We start from the raw sequence: 26,485 nt of genomic DNA, 5'->3' as shown, positions 1-26,485 counted from the left end.
CCCCCCCCCCCCCCCCCCCCTCTCCTCAAAAGTTACAGACTCAGAAATGGCAAATACTAAGAAAAGCTCATTGTAGGACTGTCTCTAATGGCTGTAATTCTTCAGCAAGGCTGAATTTTGGGGACGAGATTTCAGATATGGTATTAGGGGACCTCCAAGGCCTATATAAAAGAAACAATTTTAAGAAAGATAGGAAGAAGTATGCAGTCCTCCCTAACCCGCAGAGACATTTTTTTCTTTTTTAGCCACGTGTTCAACGGAGTCCCGGGACAGTCCGAGCCTCCACTTCAACAATGAATGAATGAAAAATAGCAGTGCATGTTATCATTGCAACCAATGAGCTGCCGACAGGAGCTGGCTGCAGGAAAACTCCATCACCAGATCAGATGTTGTAGTTCTAACAGACTACAACTACTTGAGAGTCTGCTTTTGAGACTTTGCTCAAATCTTTGGGACAATTAGGGCAGGATTCGGAATTTGGGACAACTGCTTGGATTTTGGGACTATCCCGAATTTTTTGTAACGTCTGCTCACCCTAATACAGCAGGAGGATAGTTTATAGCTCAGTAAAGTGTAGAGCATGACTTATGGTTGTGATATGATGAGTTTATGATGTGTCAATGTAATCACAAAACCACTTAACAACTACATAAGCCAGTTGGAAGACAGGCCTGGAGGTGATAATCCCCTGCAAGATTCAGTTGCATAAATCCATACTGTATTTAAAATTGTCATTTGAACTTTTTTATATTTATGAAGGACAATAAAAACCTGTTTTATAATCCATCTTGCATGCGGAGTACAACCTTTTAAGAAGAAGCTGTGGAAACATGACCACAAATAAGTATTATTCAGTGCATCAGTTCCTCTGCATGCAAATCCTTAATTAAAACAATTTTGGATTTTCACACTTCTAATCTTATTGGCCGGTTACCTTTTAGCAGGGTTGGTAGGAGCAGTTTCTAGATAGGGCAGTGTCAGGTGCTTAACATAGATGATGTGATGAATAGTTGAGTAACTAAGTTTAGACAGCATGTGAAAGCATTCATCAGAAAAGGACAGGCCAGTGGGTGATGTAGTTCCATGTGGTTCTATTAGCAGTTTGTGTTGTAGGATGGTAGTGCACAGAACATTAAGGCAGTAGGAAAATAGGCACTTAGGCAGCTAACCTCTTGATATTCTCTATACAGCTGTCCTTATTTTTACTTGTTTACTCCTCTCTCTTTATCCAAAAAAATTCAAATTATTTTACAGCACCTCTCCGTGGAAGGTTAAATCCATAATTGAAATTAATTAATTAATTAATGGAATTATTTGAAATTATGTTTGAACTACAAAAGATGGCAGATCTTCTGGACATTGGTCTTGTTATAAATGTTCACAATATTGTGTGTAACCAGCTACAAAAAATGTATATTATGCTTGAGTAAATAAAAACCCCAATTAATAAAACTGGTTTAATAAAAATTAGATTAACATTTAAATAAATCACAGGAGACTCTGGTACAGCCTGACTCTGGAGATAAAACTGAGATTAACTCTCCTATTCAAGTTTATGTTCTGCTTGTTAAATTTTAAATTGCTCTAAACACATTCATTTCCTTTGGTGGCTGGCTGAAAACCTCTTTGGGCGGGGTACCGTAAAATCCTCTATGCAGGAAAAACCCTGCTAAATGAAGGAGGGCCCTCAAACCTTCAAATAATCTGCTGGGACGGAGCCTTTCATCTTTCATCATATCATCTTGTCCTGGGCACAAGAAAGAAACACAGTGGCCCTGAGCGGAGAACAATGAGCAAGTCTGTCCATTTTACTTGTTAGTAAACTTGACAACCATATCTGTGAAACAAGGAGACGGACAGGGGTTGAAAATCTTAGGACAACTGTTGCTACATCATGCCCACCCCATTTACTTCATATCCAGTGTAGTATACCTAGACCATTTGCCATGGATAGTCTTCTCACTGTCACAATACAGTGCAGTAAATGGTGACTTATTAGAGCATGTGTTCAAAGAAAAGGCACTATGAAACTATAAAATATAAGATATTCTCTGCGCAACTTTTGTTCTGCTTAGATGGCATAACCATCTTTCCTAGCTAATTTTGTCAGCCATACAAACAAGGGGTAATATATTTGCTTACCATAATGAGCACATTTGTTATGTTAGAGAACAGCATACAGCTGTGCAATACCGCTTGGCACTGATTATTTCCTTATTTCAAGTACTGACAGCCAGCTGATGGCTGTGCCCAACTGCTGGACCATCTGCTTGTTGGTCACTTAGAGATTCGCCTTGTCAGCAGATGCTAGCTGTGAGGCTCATAATTATGTGAATATGTGGAGATGAAACTTTCTAAAAGCTTCCGTCAACAAGACTAGGAAAGCAGTGAGGTAGCTAGTGAGTAAACGCAAGTGACATTTTTTTCTGTAGTTTTAAGATTAATGACATTAGCTAATGTAACATAGCTGCCGATGGTTAGCAGAGCCTCATACGAATGTGCATTATCCCTTTTCAACTGTGCAAAAGTGGTAATTGTTTGGTAGTTATGTAATAATATACTAATAATATCTGCATAAAGAATTTACTTGTTCCAGCCAATCTGTGTGACATGTTAAACAGACAGATAATAAGTCAATTTGCAATGTATCTTACCATCTGTATGTAGTTGATATCCAACTGTACTGCTTGTTTAAGGAAACTGAGTTCTCTAAACTGTCTTCTTTAATCAACTGTTTGACTTGTATCAAACAGTGGTTATGTGACAACATTTTGCTTCTAAACTCAGATAAAACAGAAACACTAATTATCGCCCCTGAAAGTCGAATCCCTCACATAAAGCAGCACATTGGTGACCTAGACCCGTCTGTCCAGCCGAGCCTCAGGAGTTTAGGTGTTGTTTTTGATTCAGCAATGTCCTTGGAGCTCCACTCTAAACAATTAGTTAGGAATTGTTTGTTCCAACTGAGGAATATTTCCAAATTAGGAACACTTGTAACTAAGGGGGAGTTGGAGATGAATATTCATGCTCTCATCTTCATCTTCCCGCTTGGATTACTGCAACAGCCTTTTACCTGTTTGAGTAAGAAGGAGGTTTACCATCTGTTCAGAACTCTGTTTGGCTTTTAACTCACATTTACAAAAAAGCACACATCACACCTGTTTTAACAGCACTTCATTTGTTACCAGTCCAGCATAGAATTCAATTCAAAATCCTGGTCCTTACTTTTAGAGCCCTGCACGATCAAGTTCCTCCTTACATCTCTGAAGTATGGGCGGTATTGTAAAGCTACACAAGATGGGTTTCTCACATGGTCAATCTGTGGTTGATCACATGATGAACAAGTGTGGGCCTGATCTCATCCGAGATGGCTCTCCTCCCCCTCCTCCTCATCCCCTGTCTGTCCTTCCTTCTCCCCTTGCTCTTTGTCTATTGTTGGCATTCATTGTTTAAAACAGGTAACCTGACCTTTGACCTATGTGTAGGCCAATGCTACAGCATGATTGGTTAGTGTTCAGTTACAGTTTTTACGATTGCTATGACAATTGTTTCAATTCTTTCAAAACAATTTTCCTAAACTCTTAATGCACTAACACACCTACAACACACAACTGGCAAAATGGTTAACTTTATGCTCAAAATCACAGATTGTAAACTAAACTCCAACACTAATTTCTAAAATACAATGATACACTAACACAATACACTATGTCTACCAAAACACTGCAAACATGTCTCAAAGTCACATAATTCTTCCAAAACACTAACACATGTTCTCTCCCAACAGGAACATTTAGTCAGGCACTGCCCAATGTCATAAAAACACTAATATCAGCTGGAATTATAGAAACTGTATTATTTTATATGTGTTAGTTCTTCCCTTATGCAATAGTTAATAGTATATTTCATTGACCATAGATTGTGTTTTACACTGCAGTTTCACTTCTCTACATTTTTGTTTTGTTGGGTTTAGTAAATGCATTTTGTTTCTCTTGCTGCAAAAATGCAAAACAAAAATGAATGAGCCATCTCAGAGTAGCTTCATAGAATGTGTCACTGTCCGATGTGAGTCGAGTGCAGCTTTGCATGTGTCACTTTGCAACAAGTAGCCTACAGGATGCTTTTGAGAGACTTCTGTAATGTCAATACAGTAAAAAGGGACCTACATAACAAAGTTTGTTCACTGCTGGCTACAAGTTAGCAATCAAACACAACAAAGGTTATTTGAATGCCGTTTTGAGCTAAAGTTAGCAATCAAATAATCATACATAGCTATAATGTTTTTGAAATGATTTCCATTTTATGTTATTGTTTGTAATGAGAAAAGTTTATTATTTCTTGGATTTAACAAATTTCCTTGTGACACGTTATGCAGTAAAACCGTAAACCTGAGAACTCGACTCATATCGGGCAGAGACAGAATGAATGGTTTATGAAATAAAGGAAACAGAAACAGTCCTGGTTTTCCTGGTTCTTGTCTGCCTCTCCCTCGTGGAGGAATTTTTCTTACTTTCTTTGTGTTCATCTTAACTGTATTGTTCCTTTTTGACACAAAATCAGCCCAAATAGGTCCTCTTTAACTGTATGTAATACTGTTACATATCAGAATCACCTTTGGCCAGATTTGCGTTAACAAACAAGGATTGTGACTTTGGTTCTTGTAATCATTGCTGTTGAAGTAAGACACTCACTTACTGTAAAATATCAAGAACACTGTAAAAAACAAAGATGGTCATACGATTGAAAGAACCTCAACCCCTGAGTGTGTTTTCTAGATGGAAATCTGTTGTGATTGATCTATTCGCAACAGTAACAATGGGATACTGTAAAATGCCGGGGATATAAGTGTTTCAATTTACAATATGAACAGCTGTTTACTTTGAATTAAGCCTAAGATTTAAGGTTTAGAACATGATGTTATCTTTCCTGACATACAATGTGAAAGCATTTGTACATTTGTCAGTAAAAATCCATTGTTTTGGTCTTGGTTGAGCTTGTTTGTAAAAGAAGTTAAAGCATTTTAAATGTTGTGTTAACTGTATGCATTTTGTGTTGAAGCAAAAAGAAATTTGTTAATTGTATAGCCTACAAAGACAGATGTGGTGCTAACTGTGTTAAGAGTTTAGGAAAATTGTTAAAAGTATTGAAAACATTATCATAGCAATCGTGAAAAAATTGTCCTGGTAATCGTGAAAAACTGTAAGCATAAGGTGTTTGCACATGTGAGGAGTGTGCCCTGGTAAATAAGTGTAACATTTTGATTGGTTGTGTTTGGAAAAGGAAAGCAAGTCACTTCCTGTTAGATTTTTGAGTCTGAGGTGGAGAATTGTGTGTAGTGTTTTGAAAAAAGTGTTTTATGCAATTGAAAACTGAGAGAAAGGCTGAGAAATAGCTTATGGTTTTGGAGATTTGGTGTTTTGAACTTTGAGTGAGAGGTTTTAAAAACCCTGTGACATGAAAATATTTTGTATGTAAGCAGTGGGAAAAAAATATAAGATAAAACGTGCTGCCTTAAATAATGTAACATTTGAGAAAGAATTCCATGCCATTCCCAATCACCCCCCATTAATTCTTTGTGTATTACTGTAAGTATATTTAAACTGTTTAAAATGTCTGATATACACTTTCTCTTCCGCCACAATTCAACCACCCATACTTCTATGTTGTAGTCATCTTGAAAAACAAATGCCCATAACACGAATTGCTGAGTTAAAAAATTAATATTAAGTATTATTGTGTGACATTATGGTGAGTGGATTTATTCTTTGAGGTTTCTAAAGTATGTAAGTATGTGTTTATATTTTTTCCCCCCATAGCCTCAGTACGGTGCCTGTGGACAGTGCCGATAAGAAGTGTCTCCAGGTTGGGGGCCAGCTGCCAGGCGGTGTGCAGGTCGGACATCAGCAGCCGAACCAGCAGCTCTTCCTGACCCCAGCCAGCCTCCAACTCGCTCAGCTCCAGGCCCAGCTTACCCTCCATCGCCTGAAACTGGCTCAGGGGGGCAATACAGCCACTGCTGCCACTGTTCTCAATCAGGTTCTTTCCAATGTCGCCATGTCCCAACCTCTGTTCAATCAGCTACGGACTTCAACTATAGTTGGGAACCCTCAGGGTGCCTTCCCCACGGGGGTACACGGTTTTTCCTCCTCCAATTCAGCCTTGGGGGCCTTGGTGGGTGGTGGATTCAATCAAAACCCAGGGAATGAGAGGCTGAACCATCCTCGTGGAGGGGGCACGGTGGGCCAACAGGGTGGAGAGTATGGTAAGACCTCAGGCTCAACATACCCTTGTGATACTGACAGGCGTGTTCAGTACAACTTAGTTGGGGGGACATCTGCAGCTTCAGCTACTGCTGGTGATGGACAGTACACAGTGATTAACACTCAGGCAAAAAACATGAACAATGTTGGTTTTCAGAGAGATTTCTATGGGCCTGACATGCTGGGGCAACAATCTGGGTTTAGTGTGAATGAGCAGAACATGCATGTTTATAACTCCACTGGGCATAAGGAACTATGGAAAGGCCCTTCTAACTTGAGCCACACTGGAAAAGTGGATATGGTTTCTAACACTGCAAATGTGTGGACAGCAGCTGGGCAGCAAATTCGGCCCAGAACGGAACTGTATAATCCAGAGGAGCCAACCCCTGACCCCAAGTTTAATCCCAGCAGTGGGGTTTCCTCTTTTGCTTCCAGTGGCACACAGGGGTTTGGGGGCTACCAGCCCCTGCATGGAAGTGATGAAACCCTATCCTCAGGTACCAGGACACTTCAGCCTTATCAAGTCAATGATTACCACGCCGTCACACCCAATCAACTGCCACACCAGTGTAGCATCTGTGACAAGAAGGTCTACAACCTTAAGGTGAGTAAACGGATCAGTCAAAATGTAAATGCGTGTATGTAAACTGTAGCTGTAGACCACCTGAAACTAAACAGAATGATTTACCTGCAAGTCTATTTTTGAGCTCACACCTCGATTAAAAATAGGAACTGGAGAATACAACACTGGCAATACAATGCCCATATAGTTTGCCTTCCAATAAAACAAGGTCACGTGATTCTCATAAGACTTTCAAACCCCCTCAATGTGTTAATGCCCTGGATTTGGATGATCCAATGACCTGGAAATAGCTGATATACTGTAGCTTAATGTATAGATTTGAGTGGCAGCCCCTAGTTTACTAATCCAAGATGTTTTTTCATTATTATGTTAAGAGACCACAATTTCAGTGGCTAATCTCAGCCATGAGCTTATACAATGGCTGTGCAAGTCCTACCAAGCTGTCTGTGTGTGTCTGTGTCTTTGTGTGTGTGCGTGTGTGTGTGTGTGTGTGTGTGTGTGTGTGTGTGTGTGTGTGTGTGTGTGTGTGTGCGTGTGTGCGTGCGTACGTGCGTGCTTGGGCGTGCATGCGTGTTTTTAGGACTGGGACCAGCACGTGAAGGGAAAACTACACCTGCAGAACCGAACCCTGTACACAAATGAAAGGTGAACTAAATTTATTTTAGAGTTGAACGTGTTAACACTGAGCTGCAATTTAAGATGTCCACAAAGCTATGAATTCACAAGGTTTATTCAGGTTTTTTTGTTGATATGTTTGATTATATTATCATCCTTGACCATGGGTTGGCCATTTCCGCATATCACTCACCAGCTGTGTTTAAATGTGTTTTTGTTTAGGCTTTGCCACTATTTGATCAGTTTAGAGTAAATATCTCTCTTGAGTGTTGGAAGCATTTTATTTAGCTTTTCCTTTCACTGTATACAGCTGCCTTAATGTTTCCGTGAATATGAGCTCTGTCACAAGATATGAGTGAGCAAGGCAGGGGAGAGGCAGCTAAAATCAGCCTTCTCTGATTGTTGCAGCGCCGCAGTAGTATCAGCTGGAGCTGTTCACTACCCTGTCGGTAGGCCTTCTGATGGAGGTCTAAATCCCGGAGGGACAAACTCTATGGTCTACTCAGCTGCAAGTCAAGGTAGGATAACCCATTTTTTACCACAAGTGCCTCTATTTGATCGCGATGTTCTACTGATTTTTTTTGAAACAGAGTGATAGATGGAAGTTAGGGAGTATTTTTAGAGGTACGTGAGGGAACGAGGCTGCATGTTTTTACAACTTGACACGGTGTATTTTAATACGTTGATGTATGCTGTTAGAATATCCCAAATATGGTGCAACAGCAAACCCACCAAGCTGATGACATACGTGTAGTGCTTTTCTACACATAATCAAATTAAGGACCTGTTTTCTATCGCTAGTATCTGTCCACCTTATAGCTACATTCCTTTCTATGTCCCTTATGTATAATAACTGTCCAAAGCCACCCACAGGTGGTTTGGCCTGTAACAGACTTTGCGCTTAACCCTTTGAGCAGCCTTGGAGAGATTGCTTTTCTACCAGAAAAACATGGTTACCAATAAGAATTTAACCTATAATTCTTCTACTTTTTTTAGTGAAGTATTCAGTGTTTGGAAAGGTTGGTGAACAATAGCGGTAAATAAGAAGGAAAGTCTTCTTTTGAGCTACCCAGGACACAGCTGTTGTAGCCAACAATATGGGCCATTGTTGAGATTTAAAGCCATATTATTATAATTACAGCACAGTCAGCTAATTATAATTATTTAATTCTTTTAAAAAATCTTGACTTTAGAATTTAAATTTAAACTTGAATTAACATGTGTGTGTATATTTTAGAGGTACCCTAAAACTTCCATTAAAAAGGGGTTTTCAAACCGAAACGTTTTAAACACCAACCCACAGCTGGAATTAACAGACCATAGGGTATTAATGAACCTGACAGTATACTGACATTACAGTAAAGTGTCACTAGTTGCACAAGTATCATTTATGTCAGATGTCAGTTCTTAGCACTGATGAATGTTTTAAGTCCTTTTATTCCAACGAGGTGTTTTCAAATGTCCTAACAAGTAAACAACAAATAAACTAATAAGTGAGGGAAAAAGTAATAATGAAGGTTTTATGATAACATAGAGCCTTTGATTCAACAAATATAACTTCATTCCACACTTGGTTGACTGTATATGGCAAATCCAAATTTCAAATTGTTTCCACAGATGTATCCTCAGGAGCCAATACATCATACTTGCCAGCTGCAACCATGAAGACTTATACCCCGTCAGACACAGGATTTGCCGCACACCAGTCAGAGTCAAAGGTCAGACAAATGGATGGCTTTTTTTCCTCAGGATTATTAGAGCTTGCCCTTTGCCATTCACAAGAAACAGCCATCATCCTTGAAAATGAATACAGCTATAGACTGATTATATCTTGTTTCAGGGAAATGTTCAAAGTGATATATAATTCATGTTTAACTTATATCAATGACTGGGGCACTGTTGGTGTTGTTTGGTGCAGAATAAGACACAGATCAGGCAGAGCAATGCTAGTTTCATCTGTTTGTTATTCTTGCTAGGCAACCACCCAGTAACCTATCCTCAACCAACCGTTATTTTGCTGTAAAGTTAAATGACGTTGGACGCTTTTCCGCTCTGTGTTGTAGTTTTTTCAACTCAGTGTGTACAGGGCTGTCCTGCAAAAACACGAGACGCATAGAGAGGAAAAACTTGAGGTGCTCAGCAACAGCGAGCAACACTTAACTCTCATTGAAGAAAAAAAAAAGAAAAAAAGCCACCCCAGGCTGCTAAAATAAGCAATGTCTAATCAGGGTGCGGACTGATGATATTGTTATATATCATAATATTTTATCTCTGTTTACCTATAATACTGTATTTCTCCGATATGCCGCATTTCTTCCATGTATCTAAAAACAATGTGTAGCTTACCAGAATGAAAAAGTGCGTAAGGTGCTGAATGAATGGACCCAGATCCTCTTGTTGACAGCTGCTGGGGCCCAACAGCAGGCTTTGTCTGAGCTAGACAACTCTTTTCCACTCAACTGGATAGCCTGGCAAACTGTGTCATTAAATGGCTTAACACCACGTGTTGAGATTTTATATATATATATCCTTATTTTATCACTTAATGATTGTCCAGCCTCTGGATATAATTTATGCATAAAAACGGGGACAAATGATAAATAGCTTCTGTATTGAGGAACATAAGATAAGATAAAACTTTATTGTCTGTTCACACAGAAAACCTTGCATTGTCTTTGCATTAGTCATACGTGTTTTATGCTGCGTTATCATGTTTTAGTTTTTGCTAATTACATTACTGATTCATTAGTACCACTTTAGGCAGGGGGAAACACAGTTGACATCTTGAAGTCCTGTGGAGCTAATACAACATATGCAGCCTATCTATCTATCTATCTATCTATCTATCTATTTATTTATTTATTTATCCATTATGAATTCATCTTGGTTTCTAGTATCTGGTAGTAAGTGTGTTCATTTCAACTATCCTTTTTATTTTAAACACATTTTTTTGGTTCCTTTTTTCTACACTCATCATTTAAGACATGCTGTACAACTTTTTTTCAGCACCTAATGTTTCTAAGTCCACGTTCAAAAAAAGCTTTTGTGTTTAAAGCACCTTCTGACTTGAATAACTTACCGGTAAATATTCAGTGTTTAAGACTGTTTAAACATGCCTTGGCAACTCACTTTCATACTAACAGCACATACAGACTTTAACACTACCCTAATTTTATCTAATTCCTCACTGTTTTCTCTTTGCTGAACCACTTGATCTCACTGACATTTTACAGTAAAGTTTGGCTATATTCTGAATGATCATGTTTTGATCTGTTTCTGAATGATCATGTCATGATCTATTACTTATTCTGTTGTAATTGTAGGTTGTTACTCTACTTATACACACGACCAAGCCACCATGTAATTGTTGTAACTGACTAGAAGTCCGGTGGACGTTGACAGAGGATTTGAATCGGCTGCTGAAGGACGCTGGCCTAGCATAACGTGGTTATAAGAAAGTGATGAAAACAAGCATTAGGCTATTCCAGAATGTTTTATCCGCATTATACTATAGACAGAACAGAAGAACTATATTATTTACTATGATTTTTTTTATTTCACTGCCAGGCGATAGAATCTGTAAACTGTTAGACTTTGATTGCAATGGAGGGTATAAATATTATACATGGGAATGTATAGGGTTTCCAGTACGTAAGAAATGGTCTATGTTAATCTCATCACTATTTCACTTTGGCTACAATTAAATACAATTATTTCTTAGAGCTTTATTTTTTTACTCCTTGCTGCCCCACAGTCAGTTTGCCTGTCCAAAAGTGTTAGCGTTGGGTTATAAAAACAGCAGCTGTTGATAGGCATCCATCACGAAGGCAGGTCTCTTGAAAAGCACAGTGCAGATGATGAGCGAGGTGAAAATTGGCCCCAGTGAACCTGTAGAAAACCATCTCTGGTGCCAAGTGCACAGTTTTCAACAGTCAGCAGGCATTAACATGCTCACAATGCAGGAGCACATACCTGCACCCAATGCATAATGTACTGTACACCCTGTACTTTATATATTTTAGATCCAGTTTTTTTTAACTTGAAACATACCCTAGAAATAACCCTTAAAGAAATTGTTCAAGTTACACCCAAAAAATACATTATCTCTTTAATGAAGCCACAGTACATCACATTTATACTAATCACTATACAAAACGTAGGCTGTTGTTGTATGAACAAGAATATTTAATATGAAGTAATAATTAATATAATATTGAATGAAACCCGTATAGGTCAATAATTCAATTTATTATAAACATTTTTACTTGTATATTAGCCTGATATATTTGGTATCTTTTAACATTTGGGGATTTTTTTCAGAAATGTAAAATGCACAAAATGATTGCACTTAAAGAGAATATAAATAAATATCACTTGAGATAAACATCAAAGATGTTTAGCTACAAGCAGGAATTGCAAGAGCTACTTGGTACTTGGGCTATGGTATCTTTGGGATGGTATTCCATGGTGAGAAGCTGGGCGGAGCATCCACATTGTTGAGGACCCCTCTGCATCTTCAGCTGGTGTCTCAGGTTCATTACCGTTTTGCCCCTTAACTTGTACGCTTCAACTGAGTGGAGCAGCAAAGCATTTAGCCTTCGCCTGCAGAAGTGTTCCAACTGTGGGCTCTCTTCAGCTACAACCATCTTGAGCTAGTCTCGGCTGCCAGAGCTATCTCCCTGTTGGCTTTCTTCAGATGTTTTGGATCCAGGCCAACCTTCTGTAGGAAATAGCGCAAAGATGTTGCTGGGAAACCACAACAGCTGACTTTGATTGGACACATGGTTGCGTGCCATCCTTTAATGAGAGCCTCCTAGATCAAGTCCTGGTACTTAGCCTTCTTGATTTGGTGCGAGATAGCTAGCCTGTCCTCCCATGGCACCGTAACTACTAAGATGGTCTTGGGGCTGGTAATCAGGACCAGATGCGGACGGCGTGAGGTCACTGTGATGTCTTGCGGGAAGACAAGCCTAATTCCCAGGTCCACTTGCATCTCTCAGTCAAAAGCACTTATTCAGATAAAAAAAAAAAACTTAAAAGAAAAAAAAGAAGCTAGTAGTATAAAGTAAAAAAAGAAATGTCTAGTTAAGAGTACGACGACAATTTGTTTTGATTGCTTAAGCACTATTATCAAAACTGGGACAGGTTTTTCAAAAAACTACACACAATTAGTACAACCCCACACCCTTTGCAAAATTAATCACTTTTGCCAAAACTTCTTACTAATTTATAAAAAAACATATTTTGTTACCATATGAAACACACATTTCATGTGACTTAATTCTGTTTTAACCAGTTACGCTGCTGTACCCCAAAACATTGTTTGCACTTCTACTTCTCAGTGATTAGAGTAAATAAAGTACAAAGAGAACGTACAAATATAAAACAAGTTCACCAAACTCTACACAAGACCAGTGCTGCAGACTGAGAAAAATATAATTTATTTCTCTCCACGTACTCAAATCAGTCAACATGTCAACATGGAGAATCACAACAAAACAAAGTTCTTGTGGAACTACAGTAATGTGCATAATGCTCAGTTGTAGCTCAGCAAATAACAGACGGACATAAAATACTGTATCCAGTAAACGCTACAATTACAGTAAAAAAAAAAAAAAAGATTAAAAAAAACTGAAAATACAGTACAGAAAATACTGCACTTACCTGCTGCATTTGTATAGTGCTTTAACCTGATTGGCGTGTCTACAATTAAACTATCATGTGTTTGCGCACCTGATGGCTTTGTTTCACAGATTGTTTGACAGTCGGTGCTTTGAATTGCAAGGAAGTGACATCATGATAAACATCTGTGTCTAATGAATACAAGTGTGTTTAGTGTTTTGAAAATCACTGGATATTATTTTGCAAAAAGTGTGAGGCTGACATTGGGCTTACAGTGGTGCACATCTGGGCCAATGTTTTGCTCCTTGAGTGTAAGGTGTTGATAACTGTGTAATACTTTTGATTTCCGTGTGTAAGCAATTGGAAAAAACTGTAAAATACAAAGGATAATTTGGAGGATCTAAGAACAAAGAATTATATGGTTAATGACGGCTGTTCCAGATTCAGAGACCATGTAGTCTACATGACATCCCCTCTACTGTAAAACCACTTCTTCCGTTCCAACAAACATGCGTGACTCTGCTGTTTTATCTTAGCCAGTTCCTTTTCTTTTATTGCCAGTGGAACCAAATTTAACTTAGTGATGTGAAAGTCACATGCTTCATTGGTTGGTTATTGACAAAGGCTTTTATTGTATCAGTGGGAAAATATTTATAGGCTGTGCTTCATGAGCAATGTTGGTTGCTATAAACACACACCTGTTGAAGCAGAACAGGTGGGATTTTACTGGTTTGAGTGCCCTGTTTTGAACAGAGAACACACACAAATGCACACGCACAACCACATGCAAATATAATTTGTAAACTTAATTTTGCTGTATTAAGTTTCATTTGTGTGTTTTTTCTATGAAAATTAAAATGTAAACATATACATTTCAATGAAATTAATATTGTGATCGAAATAAACAGTTACTACAACCTGGACAGAGAAGCTCACACACATGTGCATAACAAACTTGCAGTCGTTTGTAGTTTGGACTGCGGTTTCCAGCTGCCCAGTTTGAAGTAACACAGAAGCTTCATACGAAAAGATAACTCAAACAGAGATAAACACAGGATTACAGTTAACTGCTGTGAGGAGCACGGACCTTAAGACCCCCGGGTCACACCCCGGGTCACACACCCAGGCAGCGGTGTAACGTTTCAGACTGGTGAGTGACTGGTAAAGCGATCTGAGGGATCGGCGTGCCAGCGCCATGCGAAGGATCGTGGGGAAAAAGTGTGAAACCATCTCCCTGGATTCAACATGGTATCTACTTTGTACAAATAAACAGACATGTCCTTGGGAGGGTTTCCAGTTAATGTCAGTCAGCACGCTGTCAGTAAAAAAGGAAAGCACTGTGTGACATGGTTGTCCTTTACACCACACAAGTTCAGTTGGTCATAGGGTTGGGAGTGCTTCAGCAACACACATGGCCAAACACACTGTGGCAGGTAAAGCCATTACCTCTGATGATTGTACAGTAGGGTAGAAATTGTCTCATCCGTGCGTTTATAGATAAATACATCGAAGAAAGAAATTGCTGTATTTTGTTGCTGTTTTCTTTTATGATGAATAACTGAAATGTAATTTAGTGTTATAAAGCCTATATTATAGAGAAATGTTAATACACAAGGTTTCAATAATTCTTAATCCCCAGTTCAATTAAAAAATGTGTAGCTGACCTGGAAAATTAACCACAGCATGACAGCAAAACAGTAATTCCTATTTTTTTATTTTAATAATTTTTTTAATTCTAACAGCTGGAACATACTACATGCATAAGCATGTAGCAGCTTAGTGCGGCTATTTTCATTTTAGCCAGCTCTACTCTATTTGTTTCATCCAAGGGGATAAGCCTCTTCTTCTCACAATGTTACGAAGCCATCACCTGCAGTTAGCATCCCACTGACAGCCATTCATTTTGGCGCCACTTTGACAATGAATAAATTTACATCTGAAGCGTTTCAAGAATCTATTTGTGCTTTGTTTATTTCTAAAGAAACACGACAATGCATAAAAGGCTCCATTACCTTGTAGCTTACGTTATGGCTCCGTAGGGGATGTTTTTAAAAAATAGGCTAACGATTGTGTCATAAACCCGCGACTTGCTGTCGCACAGTCGACAAATCACCGTATTATCAGGAGAAGCTCGCAGACAGTTTTGACTTCCATTACCTGTTTAGGTTTAATTACTAATGTTAACTAGCATGTTAGTTAGCAGTAATTAGCCTGTGTCTATGTTATCTTCTTGCATATACCTACGCTCTCTGTCTCTGTTGATTGGGAATGATTTCTCTTGGCACAGCTACCAGAAGACTTACAACTTTCTGACACGTTGCCCACGTCACAACTACGTCGTCAAGCTCAGTTAGAGGCTGCGCAGTAACGCCTAGCCATCACAGAGTAGAAATAGTTACAGCGCTCTCATGACGTCACATTTGCACACGCTAGCTCGACTGCGGCTACTGTAAAAAGGCCTTTAAGCGTCTCTATTTCTTGCTTGATACCCAAGCGTATGTGTCAAGCCAGGCAAGTGATCACATACAGGAAGACAATAGGGCAGCCAAAATGTTACAAAAATAAACAATTTTAAAATAAAACAGCTAGCTTCAGGGTGATTTGGGCTGTCTCAACTTCTCACAGCAAGACACGCGATCTGGCACACAATCGAGTCAGCGCTTGGACAGAGAGAGATTGAGACACACACACAGCTTTTTTGTGTGTGTGATTTATAGCCTAAAACTGAGATTGTTTTGCTGATAACTTGTGTGAACTGAGAAGTCATTGTTTCCAAAAGTTTTGTTTTTGTTCTCTATGCATTGAAAGTCTCAACCGCCAAAGTTTGTGTACTGCAGTGCCTCTTTGTGAGTGGGCAATGACATGGCATAACTTTGTGCCTCTGGTTTGCGGTTAACAGAAACAGCTACTGTTTAAAGCCTGAGCCAACCTTGACAGTGACATCAATGCTGTGGACAAACTGTCTGAGCTTTCAGACACAGACAGCATTTTACAAGTCAGACATTAGTGAGTTCAGTGAGCAAGACTCTTGTTCTTTTTTAATATTCCAAGACCATAAACAGCCTATTCCTGGATCTGTTTATTGAGCCAAACCTGCACTGACCTTTATGTGTCTGGTGGTGGCTTGGAGCTGTTGAATAAAATTATCACTCTTATCATCTAAAGATGCTGGCCAGAAACCATTAAGTTGTCTTAAGAAATTCAGTGCTCAGGCTCTCATCCAGATCATTTGATCAGTGTTGTATGAATAGCAATATGGTCTTTTCATAATTTGTCCCATTTAAAAAAAAAGGGGCACTGGCCAAAAGTACTCTTTAAAAAAATGTGTCCTCAGTTTATTAACTGCTAATATCAGGATTGTGTGAGATACAATCACATCATGTATGGACTATTTGTGATCAGCGCTTCATGTATGTTTTGAATACTGCCACGCTTGCATCGGATAATGTTTCGACATGCATAGTAAAGTGACTTTGAGATTGTAAAACTGTCCAACTCCCCTTTAAACATCCTACACTTCCCATCTATTGGACCCAGTAAAAAGTGTGTGTTGGTGTTGGGTTTTTCCTGAACAAATTCCCTGTAAAAACAGAGACCCTTGCTGCTGGTCCAAGGTGGAATTAGGATGCCGTTCTGTCCCACACATGGAACTGTCTGTCAGGTCTGTCAGCCGGAGATGCAGGAAGGAGAAGGAGGGGCACTGGAAAACTTGCAGTTGCAGCACAATGTTTGCAGAAATAAGACTCCAAGATATGATGAGCTGAATTTACAACCGCTTTCTGCGATGATGTTAGAGGAACATGAGGTGTCAAACGAAATGTCCACCAGCTAGTTTGATGATGAATAAAGAATCAATCAGTCAGTGGTAGTTGCCTTTGCGCTCTAAATGTAGTATGTAAATTGTTGGGAAAGGTTAAACAATAACTAAAAGCCAGCATGTGATACATGATGGATGCTGGACTTCATCTACACATGCCTCTGAACCAGGCAGCCAAATCCCTTCTATTTTGGAGCTAGTTCTTCAGATCGTCTGTACTGAATGTCTGCTTTGGACGGAAATAGAGGTTGAAAAACATAGTGAGTCTAAGAAGGAAAGATGCAGGTAAAGACAGATGTGAAGCTACTTTGGCAAGAAGACAGATGGGCTGCAAAATATTTGAGCTGGGAAAAAGGTTGGAAAAAGAAAAGAAACCTAAAAAAACAACAAAGGAAGACAAAAAAGTTTTAATATTATATGCTTTACAAATAAAAATATAACAATAAATAATAATGAAGCAATAGATTGTCAGAAATAGTGATAATACATTACCTAAAACCAAAACAGACTGAAGTAGTTTTACTATCTCTCTACTGCCCACTAGAGCGATGATTGGGCCCAAAGAAATCTGACCTGACCCGTCATGAACAAGCACATATTTCACGCCTTCTCGAATTTTTAGCACAGCCCAAAAATTGTTATATGCCATGTTAAATTTCAATCAGGAGAGACTTTGTTGCAGATATGCAAAATTGTATCAGTAAGCTACTGTATATGTGAACAATATGAAATGTACAACAATATGTTGTGTACAAAGTCTTTGGAGACTAGACTCCATGGTATAAAATATGTTTTCAAGGGTTAGAGAAACCCATACATATCCCCCAATGGAGCCTAGACACTGGTGGTGAGGTGAAGGACCATGAAGATGGGAATGAAGGAACCGACGGCTCGGACAGCCGAAAGAAGACCCAGGGTGCCGTGAGCGAGGATGACTGAAGGAAGGAGGGGAGGAGGAGGGCCGCACTGTTCCTGAAATGACAACTGATAGCCGCAGAGGAGAGAACAGATTTAAAGCAGGAATGACCCGCTGTGATTGGCTTGTGAACACATGGCCAATACTGATGGTTTTAACTGAAAGCGCCTCAAAACAGCTGATCAGTTTAGGATATAAGTGATAAAGTTATTGAAGTCTTCCTGAAAGAATTTGATCTCAGCTTCAAAAAGTTGTGTGATATTTCTCCATATCGAGTCAGGAGTCTTCTAGGGAATTGCTGTCAGTGACATGATTTTTGAACAAAAGCTCAAATTCAAGGAGACGATCAAATGACCATGACGTTACATAGATAAGGTGTGCATTAAAAAAGAAACACTGTGAAATTTTCTTAAGCCATTCCTAATTAAAACCCTGGGCAATATTTAGAAATAACAGCTAGACCCGAACCCGGCGACAATGCAGGTTGATGTAGTTGGCAGCCCAGAGGGATTTGTGTGAAATGTGTGAAATGTCTGGGGCTAGTCAGCTGACAAGTCTCTAAATCCAAACAAGTAAACTTTGATTATCACTGCTGCACTACTGCCAAGGAACTATTAATAGATGGAATGAGGTGGGTTGTATCAAGGAGGGAAAGTGACATGACATCCTGTGTGATAGTGTTACATTGACGTTAGATGGACTAGTTTCATACAGTATGACTGACTTTGATGTGCTACACATCAAGACAGAGACTTTTGGAAGAATGTTTTTTTTTGCTGTCAAGACTACAGTTAGATGAGGAGATATCATTTTAGTTTCCGTTTCATTTGTGTATATCTAATTGAACGTTATGCCAACAGTTACTGGAAGCATGGAGAAACTGCTAGCCCAGTTATGTCAAAAGTGAAAAAATAACAAATTTGTAAACGTCTTAACTGTTGTAGTCATATGTTATATCTTGTATTTTTGCCTATGTAGAAATAGAAAAGAAAGTGTTTGGAGGCGTTGGCTTAAACATTGCAAATAGACTCCTTGACCTACAACAGATGGGTTCAGTGCACGCAGGATCTTAGAGGTTCTTATCATAGGATTGGCAGGTTTGCACACTATGATGTAAGTTTGACTTTGGTTTGGAGCAAGTTTGAATGTTTAAATTCCGATAACGGCATTAGGGTTGTTGACTCAATTCAACAACTTTTATTGTCAGATGTCCGATCATGTTTTTGCTTATGATCTGTGTGATATTTATATAGTATTCATAATTGTAATTGTTTTGATTATTTGCAGCCATTTCCACCCAGAAAGGCCACCACAGGGCGAGTCATTCATATCTGCAACCTTCCTGAAGGCAGCTGCACAGAGAATGATGTCATCAACCTGGGACTACCCTTTGGCAAAGTCACCAACTACATTCTCATGCGCTCTACCCATCAGGTACAAGAACCTTATTGTTGATTGCTTATTTATTATTCATATACTTGGCGTGATGTCGGAAAAGGTGTTGATCCTGTAAATATTTTGTGCACATAACATGTGTCAGATCTCAAAGCTTTCATTCCATCCCAACTCTTCTGTTGTTGTATTTGATGCCTTGCAAACTGTTAATCCCAGGAGTTCAATTAGGGAAGACAAATTGGATAATTTCTTTCTTAAACTGGCTGCTCCACTTTGGCACACATACCGTAACTCCACTGCACAAAGAAGGAGGCAAAATGATATGGACAATTACAGACCAATTTCAAAATTACCATGCCTTTCCAAACTCCTGGAATCTCTGGTAAATAATCAACTTATTGTTTTCTCAGTAGTTCTGCAGTTTTGAGTACTCACCAATCAGGATTTAGAGCCATTAGCCGTTAGTCCCAAATTAAATAAAATCTGCCCTTAATGAAAAAAAAACCATTTTACCTCTCTTTTTGTAGACCTTTCAACAGCATTTAATACGGTTGACCATCACTTGCTTTTACATACAGTAGGTTGTACAACATTGGGCTAGATGATAAGGCATGTGATGGGTTTGAAAATTATTTACATGGGAGAGCTAAGTATGTAGAGTCTGGAAACATTCAATCTGTGTTCTTGCCAATTTCTATGGGGGTCCCACAGGGAGCAGTTCTGGCACCTGTCCTTTCTATATTTATATCAATAACATTGTTTCTTTGATTGTTTCCATCTTAATGGACATGGCAGACAACACAATTTTATATTGCATGGAAAATTCAGTTTAGTTTGCCTTGGGGAAGCTACACTTTGCTTTCATTGCCCTACAGGAAGCGCTGGTTAAACATAAGCTGGTGCAAAATGCAAGTAAGACAAAATGTATTTAGTTTACTGAGGCCAGGAATATTGACTACTGTATATAGCTTGTTTATACAAACTGTGAGTGGATCAAAAATAGAGCGTGTGTCCGAGCACAAATATCTTGGCATCTTTTTGGATGAGTTTTCTTTCCTTTACCATCTTGATAATCTAATCATTACCTTGAAACAGAAACTAGGATTCCTATACATAATAAATCAAGCTTCCCTTTATCAAGCAGAATAAGAATTGTTGAAGCAGTTTTTCTTTCAGTGGTTCCTTATGGTGACGTTATTTATTAAAGTGCTCCTCCATCTAATCTCATGCGCCTTGACACAATTTATCACTCAGCTCTAAGATTAATCACTTGAGAGAGCTACAACACCCATCACTGTGCATTCTATGCTAAAGCAGGTCTGTCTTCATAGCAGAAATACGTGAAAACCATTGGTGTCTGTTCATTTTTAAGGACATTAACGGTAAGCTCCCTCCTTATATTTTTTCTCTGTCTGAGTGGAACTCAGGGCCTTATCAAACAAATCTAACAACTGGCTTTTACTGACAGTCCCGAGGGTTCAATCAGAATTGGGAAAATCAGCATTCTTTTATAATGCACCAACCACCTAAAACACACACTCCTTTAAATTAAGTTATCTTCCAAAATATGAGCAGTTTAGAGCACTGTTTTTGGGGGATTTAATTGCTTTTAGTCATTTAAATACTAATTTTGTCTAGATTCCCTTCTGATTGTACTTATTAGTATGTGTTTTGATTGCTCATAATTGCTATTAATGATATCTACAGTCTTTGCATTAAATATTATATATGTGCAACATGTATAAATATTATATACTGTATGTGCTACATTCCGAATGAGGGCTTGCCCTCAATTGTACTCTCAAGAATCAGATGAAGGTTGATGATTTTTCCAAGGGATGATGATATTTTTACTTGGAATTTTTTTTATTTTACAAATGCTAACCACCACGTTGTTTATGTGCATTTTTGTGATTATCATCAGCTTTTTTTCAGCCGCAGCTGTTATGTGATATCATGTACTTTGACACAACTTACTGGATGTTTAACTACCAGTACATGACAGCTCACTGAGGCTCCCAGGTTTCTAATATCATAAATTAACTACAACATTAATATCACCCCTATTAAATTTAAAGCATTAATAAAAAAAATCGTGGTATCAGTTACAGGGACTAAAGGGACTGTTCTAATGATTTATTATGACAATGACATGTGATACATTGTGATTTTTTCAAAAGATTTGCTTGCATCCAGTCTGACATCGGAGATGTGAAACATGTTTGTGCAGATGTCCTGCAGGAGAAGCCATTTAAATGTCAGAGGAGGATTATTGTTTACAGCAGTGTTTTCTTGTCCCACAAGGCATTTCTGGAGATGGCATATGTTGAAGCAGCTCAGGCCATGGTTCAATATTACCAACTTACTCCAGCAATGGTTAACAATCAGAAACTCCTCATACGAATGTCTAAGAGGTACAAGGAACTACAACTCAAGGTAAAACTTAATAACAAAGTAAACAGCAGGTTATATGTTGCAATAGCCAATTACTGAACACAAATGTATTTTCTGTATAGAAACCAGGTAAAGATGTGCAATCGATCATCCAGGATCTCACCTCTCAGAGGGAAAGGGATGAGATGCCAGAAATTAAACAGTAATGAAACTTTTGATTTGTTTCATTAATTAATTTTCATTATTGAAGTTGAGTGTGATATTTCTGATCTAATAAATTACAACACAAAGTGTAGCTTAAGAGGATTTCTCGATGTAATCTGACCCATCATATCCCTCCAGCTATATGCCAGAGAGAGCACGCTCCCGCAGCCCTATCAGCCGCTCTCTGAGTCCTCATTCCCACAGCCCCAGTTTTACATCATGCAGCTCAGCCCACAGCCCCCAGGGCGCACCATGCAGGGGTCCGGAGAGAGGCAGCAACGGCCTGGGCCCCCGCCGGGGCTCTTGGGATTGGTCGTCACACTTACGCAGGTGTGAGGATGAAAGGGAGAGGGATGATCCTTGGAGGAATGGGGGCAGCATGGATGACGATCGACCCAATGGAAGGGCAGCTGACCGTCGGAAGGTTTACCAGAAACCCTTGGATCATATCAGCTCGAGATCTGCAGATGAGAGAGGAGGAGGAGAAGGAGGAGGAGGAGGAGGAGGAGGAGGTGGTGGAGGAGGTGGTGAAGGGATGAGGGGCAACAGAGACTGGCACCCACGAGGCAGCCCTCAAGGCATGTCCTTCAACTCTTACAGGAACACGGAGGACGATTTTTACATGAAGGAACAAATGTACAAGTCAGACAAGCCGCCCAGACCTCCATACCAAAGGCATGATGCAAAGCCAAAGAGGAGGGATGGTGGTGACTACCACAGTAGATCAAGGCATTCAGAGTTTGAGACAACTGAGGAGCCACTTCGCAGAACACTAGAAGACAAGAGGCAGGGTTCACCAGGCAGGGGCAGGAGCAAAAAGATAAGCAGGAGGCACACCACTGTGGAAAAACACGAGAAAGAAAATGCTACTGAAAATACAGTGAGTTACTTAAATGTAAACATGTAAATATGTATTATTTAGTAGTGTATGGCACAACCTTCTAGCTGCTAAGTCATTATTTTTTCCAGGATCGCCAGTCAAAAGAAAAATCTGTTTCACCTCAGCAAAGGAATATGCCAAAAGAGGCTACTGAATGCAGTACAGAAAGAGACACTGTAAGTAAACATTTTGATCATACTCTTCAAACTCCTTCACACCCTTATTTCACCCCACCACTTAACTGTAAAGTTGTTTTCAGCCTCTTTAAAGCTACAGGTTGCTACTACTGTAGTTGGAGTAGAAATTTAACAGCTCTTTTTCTTGATCCCTTTTCTAAGGTGAAAGAGTGGAAAAATGGAGATGACACTGATGAAGAGTGTTGGTATCCTAAGAACATGGAGGAACTAGTCACTGTAGATGAAGTAGGAGGAGAAGATGATTCCATAATTGAGCCAGATCTTCCAGGGCTGGAAGAGTATGTAACCTGCCCCAAAGAGTCTGCAGAGGAAGAAGCAGCTGTGGAGCATATATTACCACCTACCTCCTCCTCAGCCTTGGAGGTGCAGGAGATGTCCAACGAGAAGTCTAACCAGGAAAAGGATGATGGAGGCCCGGTAGAAACATCTTTAGATGAGAACCCTTGCCTAGTTTCTCATCTAAAGATTTCAACTGCAACCAGTCCTGAAGACCAGACACTCAGTCCAGAGATTCCTGAGCTCCCAATCACTAACCTAAGTGACTTCCCCAGTGAGGAGTTCAAGGCTGCACTGGAGGAGACATGTTTAAAGGATATGGTAACCAAAAGTGTGCCCTCAGAGGAGCCAGTGGAAAATCTCATTTGTGTATCAGAGAACAGCAAAACCCTGGAAGCAGGACAGGTCACAGAAACAATCAGTAATGGGGTTCAACACAACGATGCTGATATGCTTAAAAAAGGTACTTTTCAAAAGAGTAGTTAAATCTTAAGAGTAGATTCACGTGTAGTCTCGCTTTACCAGACCTTCCTCCACAGCGCTGTAAAAGAGGGTCTGGCTAGTCCACACAGCATTTTGGGATGGGAGCAAAACATCCTCAGGTATATTGGCTTTTCTTTAAACAAGTCACAATCGTGTTGGCTGGGCGCGGATTTCCTGACAAAGCCACGGTGCTGCTGCAAAATAGCTGCAGGAAGGAACTTGTTTTGGTGGAGCATGTGTACTTCTTTTTAGTTGTTTTAGTTGTGCTACAGAAAACTCAGATTGGATAGATAGCCTAGCTAGCTAGGTAATGGCAGAACCTGGGGCGATTCCGGTAGTGGAACGTCGTGGATATAGACTAATTAATGTGAGATCCAGTTTTCGGTTACATTAAGAATCCTAATGGATAGGGTTAAGATGTTTTTAAGTCAAGAATCAACTCAACTTAAATAAACTATTTTGCTAAACTGTTAATCATTTAAGAATATTTAAGTTTTGTCCAAAAAGGCATTCTGAAGTTCAAAACAAGAGTTTCACACAGGATGTGGTAAACGGGCTGTGGTTATGATTACAATTATAGAATATATACATTGCCTCCAGTAAAAAACAGTTTTGTCTTTTTTTCAAAATCTTGTTTCAGATATTTCCTGCAACTCTTGGTGGGAATTGTTGGGTTTCTGCAAATAACATCACAGAGTACGGTCTAGACCTGCTCTTTAATGAAATGCGCAATGAGATAACTGTTGTTGTGATTTAGCGTTACATAAATCAAATTCAATTGAATTGAATTGCAACTCTGTCATGTAATGTCCTAAACTTGTCCCAAACATTTGTATTCATTTTTGAGTAAAAGTCAGTACATAACATTCCCCCAAAGAGCATCCTTTGTAATGTTTTGTGTATCCTGCCTTTCTAATAACTGATATGTCTTCTATAGAGATTGAGGCCCCTTTGCCGTCTTGTGAGCAACAAAAAGCTGTCAATGAACACAGCATCCCTTTGGGTAAGTGTAACAAGTTTCAGTATCAAATACACTGAAAATGAGAATAACACTTACTATATTTGAGATCCTCAATTATTTTATGTATTCTGTCCGCAAATATCAGGTTATCTAAAAAAGATGTGATGGTAGAAATAATGATAAAACCGGATCAGATTTCTCTGGCTGAATTAAACCCTGTCCAAGGGTCCTTGAACTGGTCTATATTTAATCAATATCACAGAGACAAGTTCATTGAGTCTTCAGCTTGTGGTTTTCGTCCTAAAGATAAAGTATTATCATGTACCCCATTAAGTGCACTGACAGACTGTTGCATTAGCACTCTAATTGACTGGAATTGCTTGGCCACTTTGCTGACCTATTTCTGTGAGCAGGCTGTGAAATGCACCCCTGAGAGATGAGTATTTATGTTATCATTAGGGTTAGAATGACACAACCAAGCACATGGCGACTGTGTATGGAGACTGGTACAGTGAAACAACAATAGGACAAAAAGAGAGACACATGAGTGTGTCTATTTCTGTTGTATTATGATGCCCCGAGAATGTGTGTGTGTGTGTGTGTGTCCGAAGCAAACTGTGCCCATTGATAGCACAGCTAACACAAATGCAACACTGATGAGTCATGTTGTTTTTGTTGTTGTTGTTGTTGCCATTTTGGGTACTATTTTTTTTTTATTGTCACAGCCAGGTATGAGTTTTTGAAAAGTACCTTGGTACTCACATTTTTAAGGGACTAAAATAAAATTGCATACTAATGTAGGAAATATGTTTTGTAAGAGGGTTTTCATCTGATCAGCAGAAACCATTAAGTAACAGAATAGTGTCACTTCCCCTTTAATTCATTTAACATTAGAGAAAATGAAATGTTAGTGTGTTTTATGAACACTTTTCATGTTCAGTTTATTAACATCCAGTCTCATATTTTCATCTTGTATAAGTTATTTTTTTCCAGATACAATATAGCTTGCTGTCAATGTTTGAAGTTCCTCTCTGAACAGAGGTACCTTCAATTTGTATTTTATATCTGAGTGACATAAAACACTTCACATCACGCAAGTAAATTAAAAAAGTTTTCATTTTGGTTGAATCTTTTTCAATATTACTATTCATTTTTTAACATAAATGTTGCCATTTGATGTTTTGGACCAGAGTTAGCCATAGGCTAATTTAAACCTGCAGTCCCTATGCAGGGCACAATTTAAATCCATCATATTACATAATTATGTTGCCCCTTTTTTTAATTAATTCAAAAACATTATGTTGACGAGAATCGATCATGAAGTTAATTAATTAGACTGCCGTTGACAGAGGCGTGCTTTATCTCTGTGTCGTTTTGAATAAAGAGAGTAACATAACAAATGAGGATACAGTACAGTAAATAAAATAAGCACGATATTTGTACTTTTAAAATTTGGATACAATTTCCATTTTAAAACTAAGGAAAAGTGCAGCAACTTAACTTAAATACTATCACTTTAAATATGCTATGTGAGGACCCTCATTTGTCAGGTGTTGATTTCTGCAATTGAATTCTAATAGTTGTGTTTGGTGTCTAACAGGTGTTGAGTTTGTTGTGCCGAGGACCGGCTTCTACTGTAAACTCTGCGGACTGTTCTATAATAGTGAGGAGACTGCAAAGACCACTCACTGCCGCAGCACCGTACACTACAGGAACCTACAGGTACACTCTGGTCCTTCATACTTAGACTAAGACTTAGGCTTCTCTTTGGGATAACTCTCGCAAGGACATTGGAATTTCCAGCATTCGTTTTTTAGCAAGAAGAATACAGTATAGAGAGAAAAAGAGGAAGACAGTATAAAGATAACAGTAATAACAGTAA

General features: G+C 39.0%; 1 protein-coding gene and 1 long non-coding RNA gene across 2 annotated transcripts in view; both read left to right on the top strand.

The window, feature by feature from the left end:
- Positions 1–26,485, top strand: part of rbm20 (RNA binding motif protein 20) — a 52,638-nt gene that overhangs the window by 23,199 nt on the left and 2,954 nt on the right. Inside the window, exons 2-13 of the mRNA XM_034887104.1 lie at positions 5,817–6,864; positions 7,424–7,488; positions 7,867–7,976; positions 9,076–9,176; positions 19,101–19,247; positions 21,513–21,644; positions 21,725–21,804; positions 21,945–22,686; positions 22,776–22,862; positions 23,025–23,622; positions 24,580–24,645; positions 26,204–26,325. Coding sequence (XP_034742995.1) covers positions 5,817–6,864; positions 7,424–7,488; positions 7,867–7,976; positions 9,076–9,176; positions 19,101–19,247; positions 21,513–21,644; positions 21,725–21,804; positions 21,945–22,686; positions 22,776–22,862; positions 23,025–23,622; positions 24,580–24,645; positions 26,204–26,325 — 3,298 coding nt within the window. The remainder of the gene's footprint in view (positions 1–5,816; positions 6,865–7,423; positions 7,489–7,866; positions 7,977–9,075; positions 9,177–19,100; positions 19,248–21,512; positions 21,645–21,724; positions 21,805–21,944; positions 22,687–22,775; positions 22,863–23,024; positions 23,623–24,579; positions 24,646–26,203; positions 26,326–26,485) is intronic.
- LOC117953789 lies at positions 3,297–5,408 on the top strand. The gene is made up of 2 exons (XR_004658684.1): positions 3,297–3,523; positions 5,205–5,408. It is a non-coding gene; the product is annotated as an uncharacterized LOC117953789 (long non-coding RNA).

The sequence above is a fragment of the Etheostoma cragini genome, chromosome 2, assembly GCF_013103735.1.
Source record: "Etheostoma cragini isolate CJK2018 chromosome 2, CSU_Ecrag_1.0, whole genome shotgun sequence".
Lineage (NCBI taxonomy): Eukaryota > Metazoa > Chordata > Actinopteri > Perciformes > Percidae > Etheostoma > Etheostoma cragini.
Note: the sequence above shows the minus strand (reverse complement) of the source record. Positions and strands in the feature narration are given on the sequence as shown.